At 39.2% G+C, this 10,741-nt stretch overlaps 4 protein-coding genes across 9 annotated transcripts; 2 read left to right on the forward strand and 2 right to left on the reverse strand.

Annotated features, from left to right (window-relative positions):
• The first annotated feature begins 470 nt into the window (after positions 1-470).
• Cmtr1 (Cap methyltransferase 1) lies at positions 471-4,359 on the forward strand. Its single transcript, XM_046608939.2, has 3 exons — positions 471-936; positions 1,138-3,190; positions 3,261-4,359. Exons 1-3 carry the CDS (start codon positions 918-920, stop codon positions 3,739-3,741), a joined length of 2,553 nt encoding a protein of 850 aa, XP_046464895.1. The 5' UTR covers positions 471-917; the 3' UTR covers positions 3,742-4,359.
• On the reverse strand, positions 3,521-6,825 carry LOC124210699 (nudC domain-containing protein 1). 2 transcript variants are annotated; one of them, XM_046608946.2, is made up of 5 exons: positions 6,542-6,825; positions 6,061-6,399; positions 5,406-5,937; positions 4,962-5,323; positions 3,521-4,785 (listed from the first exon to the last, which is right to left on the reverse strand). In XM_046608946.2, the coding sequence occupies exons 1-5, from the start codon at positions 6,651-6,653 to the stop codon at positions 4,580-4,582; spliced, it is 1,551 nt and encodes a 516-aa protein (XP_046464902.1). In that variant the 5' UTR covers positions 6,654-6,825; the 3' UTR covers positions 3,521-4,579. The 2 variants fall into 2 exon arrangements, with proteins under 2 accessions (XP_046464902.1, XP_046464901.1); XM_046608945.2 differs by having other exon boundaries at positions 5,406-6,399.
• Positions 5,174-9,242, forward strand: l(2)09851 (WD repeat-containing protein 1 l(2)09851). 3 transcript variants are annotated; one of them, XM_046608951.2, is made up of 5 exons: positions 5,174-5,439; positions 6,147-6,227; positions 7,277-7,781; positions 7,905-8,312; positions 8,395-9,242. In XM_046608951.2, exons 3-5 carry the CDS (start codon positions 7,279-7,281, stop codon positions 8,879-8,881), a joined length of 1,398 nt encoding a protein of 465 aa, XP_046464907.1. In that variant the 5' UTR covers positions 5,174-5,439; positions 6,147-6,227; positions 7,277-7,278; the 3' UTR covers positions 8,882-9,242. The 3 variants fall into 3 exon arrangements, with proteins under 3 accessions (XP_046464907.1, XP_046464904.1, XP_068994348.1); XM_046608948.2 differs by lacking the exons at positions 5,174-5,439; positions 6,147-6,227 and adding an exon at positions 6,556-6,840; XM_069138247.1 differs by lacking the exons at positions 5,174-5,439; positions 6,147-6,227 and adding an exon at positions 6,872-6,984.
• A 29-nt stretch (positions 9,243-9,271) lies between these two features.
• Positions 9,272-10,633, reverse strand: ND-24 (NADH dehydrogenase ubiquinone). Of its 3 annotated transcripts, none has more exons than XM_046608958.1 (4): positions 10,593-10,633; positions 10,214-10,336; positions 9,673-10,131; positions 9,272-9,555 (listed from the first exon to the last, which is right to left on the reverse strand). In XM_046608958.1, exons 1-4 carry the CDS (start codon positions 10,593-10,595, stop codon positions 9,379-9,381), a joined length of 762 nt encoding a protein of 253 aa, XP_046464914.1. In that variant the 5' UTR covers positions 10,596-10,633; the 3' UTR covers positions 9,272-9,378. The 3 variants fall into 3 exon arrangements, with proteins under 3 accessions (XP_046464914.1, XP_046464915.1, XP_046464916.1); XM_046608959.2 differs by lacking the exon at positions 10,593-10,633 and adding an exon at positions 10,380-10,552 and having other exon boundaries at positions 10,214-10,294; XM_046608960.2 differs by lacking the exon at positions 10,593-10,633 and adding an exon at positions 10,380-10,550 and having other exon boundaries at positions 10,214-10,276.
• Positions 10,634-10,741: the final 108 nt, after the last annotated feature.

A 10,741-nucleotide genomic window follows, 5' to 3' on the forward strand; every position in this document is an offset into this window, starting at 1 on the left:
GCAAGCATTGGCTGCATGAAACGAAACAGCCAATTGCAGTGCCGAAGGTTTCCTTAAGGAAGCTCGAGACCTGCCTTAAAAGAAGGAGGCCAATAAAACATGAAATGAGGAACTCCTCAAGAAAGGACTATGAATACGGGTGTTAGCTGTTGACTGAAATAGTCTTTAGTCAACGCCTTTAGCTAAGCATATATCTACCATGGCGCTGGATCTACTAGATAGAGGGCCTAGCGCGGCGCAATATAAAACAGTGGAATTGCCACCATTCTATAGGACCAATAACATCTGTGACGACATTGTCGTAACTTGTCTCAAGTGTTGTTACCACGACAACGTGTCCAACCACGGTTTGCTTACTTTTATCAATGAAATCGAATGAATTTATTAGTGAAATGATGTAGAACTTTCAAAAGCAATTTTCGTGTTTAAATCTCCCGCGCATAAGGTAGGTTATGGCTCTATAAGATGGCTGCCGCATGCTCGGTCAACTCGACCGAGTTGCTAGCACTGCTAGCGGGGCTCGCATGCAAAGCATAGGCGTTGACTGCATAGGCGATCCTTTATCTTATCAGGTGCTCTTGATACATCTACATACATGCAAAACAAAACGTATTCCTAGCTACTACACTTACTGAAATAGTGCCTACCCGACGAATTTCCAACTTCCCGCACTCTCGACATGGACTCCCCCTTATCCTCTCTGGATTCCCTTCATTGTTTGCTTGGTTTACATTTGTATTTAGTGGTAGTAGAAATGGCTACACGGCAACTGGGTAAATGACCTACACATCGGGACAGTTCTGCGAAATCTGAAAGATAAATACGTCCCGTGTACTTTCGTAACTGCAACTTACCTTACGTTGCAGTGGCTGTTCGAGCATTCAAATAATAATAATACTGGATGTGATTGAATAAATATGGAATCCAGATTAAGCGGTTCGTACATTGTTTATATTGATTATGTCAAAAATAAAAATCATATTGCAAAAGAACCAAATAATTCAATGGCCTTGTTGTCTATCTTGCTATTTGTTAAAATAATCCCTCATAGAATTTATTTTTCTAACGCTGCGACTTTTCTTTATCGCAATGAGAAATTTTCTTTCAAACATCAATCAATGTAATGTGTTTATTTAGACACGAGCGACAGCGAAGATGAAGTTTACAGAGTGGGTTTTGGAGGGCAAGGCCAAACCCATACGGTTATTGAGCCGCAAGAAAATTTAGAACGCTATGGAAGGAGATCATTCAGTTCAGATACAGATCCCGAACCAACAACGGAAACTCAGGCACGGGGATCGGCCACTAAGCTAAATGAATTTAAATCTGGACGTAAACGCCTTCATGGGGATAAGGAGGTGGATAAAAATGGTGCGAGATTTATGAAAAAGAGTCGAACCGAGGGTCTCGAACTTGGAGCTAGTGTGGTTGATAATAAGGCTCAAAGGATGATGGCCAATATGGGTTACAAGTCGGGTACTGGGCTGGGTAAGGCAGGCCAGGGTCGCATTGAACCAGTCGAAATGTCAACACAACGCGGTCGTAGAGGTTTGGGTCTTCACATACCAGGATTGGACGCAGCGAGTCAACAGTGGGACCCATCTTTAGAAGAAATAAAACTCCAAGAGGACATGGAATGGTTAACCAATAATCACTTTTCGGTACCAGATATGGACACCCTACAGGATTGGCTAGTGTTTGGCCCCAAAAAATTGGACATTGACAATGAGGTGACATTCTGTGAAAAAAATGTTCTCAAAGATGTATTGAATTCAAAGTCTGTGTTCGACAAGCTGGATGGAAATGAATTACGGCGAGCTCGAACAAGATCAAATCCATTCGAAACAATCCGTGGAGCATTTTTCCTGAATCGTGCTGCTGTCAAAATGGCTAATATGGACAGAGCTGCTGATTTCGTATTCACAGAACCAAAGAATTTGCATCCAAATGAACTATTGTACTTTGCTGATATCTGCGCTGGTCCTGGAGGGTTCAGCGAGTATGTTTTGTGGAAAAAAAAATGGAACGCCAAGGGATTTGGTTTCACACTGCGAGGTGAAAATGATTTCAAACTCGACGAATTTTACGCAGGACCTTGTGAAACTTTTCATCCTTATTATGGGCCGAAAGACAATGGCGACGTCTATGACCCAGAAAATCAGAAAGGTTTTCGGGATCTTATAATGGAAGACACCGGAGGAAAAGGGTTACACTTCACGATGGCTGACGGTGGCTTTTCGGTCGAAGGGCAAGAAAATATTCAAGAAATATTGTCCAAACAATTATATCTGTGCCAATGTCTGGTTGCATTAATGGTCTTGAAGGATGGTGGCCATTTTGTTGTCAAGTTATTCGATCTATTTACACATTTTAGTGCAGGTCTAATATACTTGATGTATCGCTGCTTTGATCGGATATGCATTTTTAAGCCTAATTCATCCCGCCCTGCTAATTCAGAAAGATATTTATTATGTTTGGGTAAACGGCCAGACGTTTCAGATGTAATAGCGTACTTGTCTCGAGTAAATGAGCACTTGCTTCACCCCAGCAAAAGCAAAGATGACAACGACGTTTTAGAGCTAGTGTCTCCAAGTGAGTTAGAAAACGAGAAATATTTCAAGAATTATTTAATCAAGTCCAACAATACACTAGGCAGAAAACAAGTTATAGGGCTCGTAAAAATAGCTGCATTTTGCAACAATCCCACACTTACGGAACCGACTCAAGGAGATATGAGAAAAGAGTGCCTTGTTCACTGGGGTCTACCAGACAAACCTCGAACAGTACCAAAACTTGGTAACCCACAAGCACGTCTGCAGGGTCTAATCACGAACAACACTCTCAACTTTCTATCTGCGCCACAGACAGAACTTTCAAAGTCGAACGTTGAAACAAAATTGTTGACTAGTCCATTGGATTGGTTTTGTATGCCTTGTGTAACAGGCTCAGAAAAACCACTGGCTACGTTTTATCTTGGTCTAGGAAGATCTAATGTGTTTCGTCTAGAGAAGAACACCTGGAGATGTGAACCTGGTGCACCAGAACTACCACCAGATACCCTTGTTTATGCAGAAATGGCTGGAGAATTGCGCAGTGAATATCGCTCGCAACATAGAACACCCGCACTCCATATTTTAGATGCATACTTACTTGGTGGCGTAGACATTAGCCAGTTGCACTTAAGTGATAGGTAAGTGCCTCTCAGGGTAGCAGTAATTCACAACTCGTTTCAATGCTACATTCATATCAATTTGTTACAGATCCGCGAAAATAAAAAAATTCTGTGCTGCTCTGAGAAAACCAAGTGGACAGCAGGCTATACAAGTTCGTGCTAAGAATCTTTACCCATTGATCAATGGTTTGGAAGACGAATTATACTCGTGCCTGGAACTTCGCACAATGAAAAATGGGAATGAAGTGATGGCTTATGCACCCTTGATCGGCAGTAATTTGAACGAAAATAGTAGAGACGACCCTTATTACTTTGTTATGAATAGCATTCTATTTTTCAAAGGTACTGCAAATCCCTGGCATTGCCATGTAAGTCGATCGAGCGGACACAAGTATTATTACAATCCAAAATCAAAAGAAACAAAGTATGACTACGAGAGACCAGCCGATGCCATTGCTAGTTTCTGCGAAAGTTTCTCTGAACGACTTGTTTGGTATTGGCCACCTTCTCAGGACTTGACTAGAAACAATCTAGTAGATTTACTCAAAGCTAAGCATCGCCCGCCATAAGATTGCACCTACGAAATGCATTGAATCCTGTTGGATGATTGGAATATATAAATTTGAAATATTTGTGATAGTATATTTGAGTGTTGTGATTGATCAGTTCGAACCTTGGTGTAACGCAAAATAGTTTGTGCGCTGTACCCAAACCAATTTTCTTATTTTAATGTTATCGGACAAAATAGGTAATGCTAGATGACTACTATTAATCTGATCATTTGAACTCAATCGTATTGTTCATCTTACGAAAACTGACTATGATGCTGAATTTATTTTTTACGTAAACTGATTGATGAAAAGGATCAAATGAATGTAACTTGTATCTAGTAAGATTGGCTACTATATTTTGAAAACAGTCAAAATTGATGACGTTGTTGAAATTTATTAGTTTAAATTGATGAAAACTTTGAAATGAATGAGACTCCTTAATATGTGGTGCATAGTAGCAACTATTTACAAATCATTCTCGGTTTCAAGGGTAGAGATATTCAAATAACTATTCTGCTTTTAATTGTAAGGATTTGCTGTTGTTATTCTACCTTTCAGTTATTTTCACATATAGTAAAAAAGATTTATTTTTCTCAATCAATTATATTACAAAATAAATTTGTAATTATAATTTAATATTACATGACTTTCTTTCATTGTTCTGACACATTCAAATTCAACATCATCCAGAGATTACTTGTCAAACAAAAATATTCTTTGTATATCCTGTTTCTTTGCCATAAAATGTAAAAAAACATACAACATGAATACGTTATTCACATTTCAACGTTTGGTATATTTTTTACAAAAACTGGTGCTTTCACTGCCATTGAGTTAAAATGTAAGCTAAATACATCTAAGGATTCATCTGCAATTGGTACAATTTATTCTTGGTCAATAAATACAGATAACGATTTGAAGCTGCAGCACCCAAAACAGGATTGGCTTGCACTTCACACCCCAAATCTACAATGCGTTGATGTCCTATTTTTGAGTTTCCAACTGGTTTTTCATACAGAAAAACATGTCTTGCATGCTCTACTATAGCTACGTACGACCCATCTGCAAAAATGATGTTTTTCTCAAACGAATAATGAAGTAATGGCTTAAAAATCTGGCAAAAAAAGAAAGTGAGACTGAGACATTAAATGTATGAAATAACAGGCTAGGGTGAGGTGAGACACTGCTAAGAACTGGAATAAATTTACAACAGATATTAAGCTCACAATCAGACTTACTAGGGGGAGAGACGCAAAACTTTTTGTTAGTCTTGCTTGCCTCTACGTATCCAAATCCAGGAAATGTAGAAATATGCTTCAATCTCCAATGTTCGTCATTACTTTCACCAGCAACCCAAACGCAGCCGTCATGATCATGTCTCAAACACAAGAGCTGGCCGTGTTTGACTCTTTGTGTGAACAAAACGCGGTTATTTGCACCTAAAATTACTAAATGAGTAGTCTTGTGAGAGTCTATATTAATTCTTTGGAATTGATTTTCTCTCTCTTGAATATCACATTCTTCTAGCTGCTCTGAGTTGAATCCCAACATTGGATGCCCAACTCCGGTTCCTGGCTCTTCAGTGCATAAATAGGCTAATCTGGGATGGATTCATATTAAAAACAAAAAAATTAATGTTCAGGAATATTTACAAATGATAAACGATATCCCTGGAGACCTACCTGCTGTGAACTTCGGCTGCTAGAGCCTCATTTGGTAAGCATTCACCGCCAGTGTCCCCTTTAATCAGCTCATTCCACATTAACCCTGTCTCATTTTTGAATAAATCTATTTTTAGCGAATCTTTCTCATGTGACCAAGTTGTTAAATCTGGATCCAATCTATGCCCACTTTCCCCAGCCATCAATATCTGATCTTCATATTTTATGACAATATTATTAGGCTTGACGTCAACTTTAATTTGACTCTTATCAATGCCATCGAAAACTTTCAACCAAATGGTAAGTGAATCTTCATCCTGAGACCAGCAGTATTTTGGGATATTAATCTCTTGATTGCCTTCAGTTGGAATTTCCTTATTCACTGGTCTTAAAGAATCGTAAACAAAGGTAGCAGAGTCTTGACTCATTAAGTGTAAATAATTTCCGTTTGATTCTAAATTAGCATACTCAACAGCTCCCTTCACCCTCAAGATCCTCTTTCCAATAAATTTAACATCCAGCGATGAAGGTTCTGAACCCACTGTATCAATAGCTGGTGAAGAATATGTATACAAAACAACTTCAGAATGTTTTTTGCTGTCAATTTCAGTTATAAAGCACATTACAACGTTGATTATTGATTTATCTTCAACGTAGACTGAATCTAATATTATACCAGCATGTATATCCTCAAACACGAATGTTAACAAGGGTTGTGAGTCATTTTTAATAATTATTTCCAAATTTTTACACCCATTGCAGCCAACTATGATGTCTTCTGAAGCAAAACTCAGTGATGGATTATACACCGGGGCACCAGATTCAATTGAGAATTTGGTCAGGGTATGTACCAACTCTAAAAAACCATTTGTATCCATTTTCCATAATTCGTTATCTTTGTTGACGAAATAACACTTGCCATTAAACGGATTTTTGTACAAATGATTATGGTAAGCGAAAGACCTTGCTTCAAGCCAGGAATCTTGAGAACTACTGGGTTCGACTCGCAGCACCTCTGAAATAACAGGCAGCACAGTCATATGAAGGCCAAGGTTTCTTTTACATCGTTAATTAAACAATTAATAATAAATCCAAAACTTTTAGTCGATACATGTTGAAAATCTGACAGCCAATCTTCCGTAGTGTTGATTGTTTACCTGTCTCCAGATCTTTTTCTAGAATAAGTATTGGCTCGTCGAGAAATTGATATTTTTCGAAGTTGGGGTACAAAAGACCCTTGTCTGGTCGTAGTTCTATGATATCAGGCATCGGAGCAAGTGCTTATTTGCGTCTCAAAACTGTTTATTCATTAATATCACTTGAATCTACGACTTGGTAATTCGCATCTACACTGACGTTGCGTCGTCGCGCGTCTTCAGGCGTGATACATACCCTAACCTAATTTCTTTCATCAGTGTGTACGGCGTACCGGACTTTCCTTAAGGTTGAAACATTAGTAAGTATATAAATGAAAAGCAGAGATATAATGTAAAATTTTCGGGAAAGCGCTCATTCAGATGATTGCTTGGACGGGTTAATATCATACAGAGAGATATCATTCCTCGATAAATTTATACAGAGCCACTTTATTCGAGGTTAGGTAAGTCCCAGTTAGCGTGCGATGGATTTTCAAGAGAGAGATTCGTAATCGTATTTAGACTGGAAATACGTTATACTCGATAGTTGTTCTATTTCATTACGCATGGAATATTAAGTGACAGGCTGTATTCCAAAATTTTCCTTGAAAGATACTTTGGAGTAACACATGTGTCCTGACGACAAATAGATATCGTTATACATCTTTGATTTTTCTTTACTGTATGTTCGTCTATCAGTAATAATTCGTGCACCTTTATATCTATGTGAATTTTTTTTTCTACAAAAAAAAAAAGTAATGGATCCTGCAGAAGAAGCGATGATAGAAGTTGACGATAGAGAAGCAGAAGATGATGGAGATGATGATGACGATGACGAAGCGGAAGATGAAGATATGGAAGCAGAAGACGATAATGATACAGAGAAAAAAAGTAAAATTTACTTGCCAGGACAGCCACTAGAAAAAGGAGAAGAATTGGTAGTAGATCATTCAGCATATAGAATGTTACATCAAGCTCAAACAGGGGCTCCGTGTCTAAGCTTTGACATTATCAGGGATGACCTCGGTATCTCACGGGAGACATATCCCATGTCAATGTACATGCTAGCTGGTACGCAAGCTGCAAGAACACATGTCAATAACCTACTTGTCATGAAAATGTCTAACCTGCATGGCACTGCTCGTAACAATGAGGAATCTGACGAGTCTGATTCAGATGACGATGACGATGAAGACGAAGCTCGAGCTCCTGTTATGACAGTTGCTTCTATAAAACATCAGGGCTGTGTGAATAGAGTGAGGTAAGCATTGTGCTCTGTCTAATGATATGGTTGAACTAGTTTTCCGTAGAAAAATTCTGACACAATAATTAGGAGCATTGAGTTGAGTTTCCTATCCACAGAGTTTAACACTGTTTGTCACAGATGTACGCAAGTGCGGAACAAAGTCTTTGCTGCAAGTTGGAGTGAACTGGGTCGTGTATCTCTTTGGGATTTGAACGAGCAGCTGAGAGCAGTAGACGATCCCTTGTTGCTGAGTAATTACCGTAAGCGAAATGACCAAGGCAATGATGGAGCCAAACCAATATTTACATTCAAAGGACACCTGCAGGAAGGATATGGCTTGGACTGGTGTCCTACCGAAGAAGGAACTCTGGCATCGGGTGATTGTAAAGGCAACATTCACATCTGGCATCACAATAATAGCAGCAGTGGTGAAGACTGGCTTGTAGATCAAAGGCCTTATAATTCCCATGCTCCACATAGTGTTGAGGATCTCCAATGGTCCCCAAACGAAAGGCATGTGCTTGCCTCATGTTCCGTCGATAAAAGGTTTGATATATGCTCAAGTATATTCCGTGATCTTATTCTTAGTTAATTTTGACAAAATTTTTGACCGAATTATTGTCTTCAGTATAAAAATTTGGGACACAAGAGCAAGTCCTCAGGCAGCGTGCATGCTGACAGCAGGTGAGGCACACACAGCTGATGTAAATGTAATCTCGTGGAACAGAAAAGAATCGCGTTTCCTGGTATCTGGTGGCGATGATGGTATTCTACACATATGGGATTTGCGACAATTCAGTCCCAATGGTACTAAACCAGTTGCAACTTTCAAACAACATACAGCGCCGATAACAAGTGTAGAATGGCATCCTGGCGAAGCCACTGTCCTCGCGTCCGCTGGTGCAGATGATCAAATAGCACAATGGGATCTCTCAGTGGAAGCAGATAATATTGCAGAACAAGACAGTCAGCTTGCATCATTACCGCCTCAATTATTATTCGTACATCAGGGTCAAACTGATGTGAAGGAATTACATTGGCATCCGCAGTGCCCAGGTACTCTTGTATCTACTGCTCATTCAGGTTTTAATGTATTTCGTACGATTAGTGTATGATATGTATTGGCTTGCAATAAACTACTGTAAGAAGACACTGCCTCAAACATTTACCATGAACACTGTCTTAAGAATATTGCATTAAAGAGAGAGATAACAAATCTTGGCTTGATTGATAGTTGTGTAAAGTTTTATTTTCACTAATTGATAGCATTGCAGTCAGTCATCTAGGTAAATACGTTATATATACATGTATTTTATGTATGTATAATAATCAATTAATTACAGGTATAGAGTAGATATCTGAATTTCATGCATATTGCGTATAATACACGTATAAATATTAACCCATTCATGGGACACTCGGCCGTTATGTTTATCGTCCAGCGTTACATACTTTCTTTTAAATAATCTGCTAAAACTAGCTCAAAAAATAATAATTTCCACTGGTAATTTGTAACGATCTAGAATATTATTTATTGGGCTATCCATATAGCAGTGTTACTTGACTCGCAAAAGTCATATCTACTTTTACAGAAGTATTAGGTGATTGTTTTCTATAAATCTGAACGAATTTTGAAGCCAGGGCCAGGTGGAGGGCTGGTTAAGGTTGTCAATTGACCTGCTGGTTCTGCAGCAAATCGGGATGACACTTGAGGTCCTGGTGGTGGTTTATCTTGACCATTCTTTAATGCGTTTATTATTTTCTCTGTAGTCTCGGCAGTAAGGTCTTCCTATTGGTATGTTAACAAAGTACAAATGTTAATACTAGATATTAATCACATATGAACATATGGTACTTTCATTTAAAGATGCGGAATGCTTGTAGACATGAAAGGTGCTCTACATACATAATAGTCGTCGTTTACTTGGAGCATTGGAGCGTTGGCACAAGCTCCCAGACATTCCACCTCGATAACTGTGAAAAGTTTATCAGCAGATGTGTGGCCAACTGCGCAATTAGCTGCTTTAGTTACAGCCTGAAGGATCTCATCAGAGCCACGAAGCCAACAAGGTGTGCATGTGCATACTTGGACGTGATATTTTCCTACTGGCTGCCGATTGAACATTGTGTAGAACGTGGCCACTTCGTATACGCGCATGTTAGGTAGTTTCAAAATCTCTGCTACTTTGTGCATGGCTGAAATAGGCAACCATCCGAGTTGGCGTTGCGCCAAATCTAGCAAGGGCATCATAGCTCCGCGCTTATGACCCTCGGGATAAATTGCCAGGATTGCTTCGACACGTTTCTTGTTTGCCTCATTGAACTCGAACGGAGTATTAGGATTGTTCTCTTCAGAATCTCGGTGCTACGACAAGTGGCATTAGAATGTTTGGATAAGCAATACCAAACATCAATCAAGTGCTGTTTTAATAAAATTACAAACTTACGACGAATAAATGATCTGACAACCGTCCCGCAGACGACTGTACTCCTCTGACGTTTTTTAGAGCCTTGGACAGAGAACAATTCTTTAGAAGCAACACACGTATGACCCGATTGGAGGTTAGGTTCTGGAATTACATAAGGAGGGTAATGAAATTTCAATAGTCTCACCAAAAGGCTGCGAGCTCTCTGCAGAGTCCCCAGCATCGTTTTTAATTATTGTACACTTCTGCGTTTACACAAACGGGAAGACCAGTTCATATAATACCGAATCAACTGTGAGCAATTGTACTCAGCGCGGGCATTGATGACACAAAAGCTAGAATGTTAACTCTCCAATGCTGGCTCGGTACGGGAATAATCTCAAATTAAAACCTGACTTACCATCAACGGTTTCACAACGCTTTATACAGGCTCCATAAGCCATTGATTTCTTCGAATCACAGCTAAGATTAAGCACAAGAAGTGCTTATGATTGGTCATACTACGCTAATTTTGTTTCGCTCTCATTGAAAACCCACCTGAATAGGTTT

This window comes from Neodiprion pinetum, chromosome 1 (genome assembly GCF_021155775.2).
Source record: "Neodiprion pinetum isolate iyNeoPine1 chromosome 1, iyNeoPine1.2, whole genome shotgun sequence".
Taxonomy (NCBI): Eukaryota; Metazoa; Arthropoda; class Insecta; order Hymenoptera; family Diprionidae; genus Neodiprion; species Neodiprion pinetum.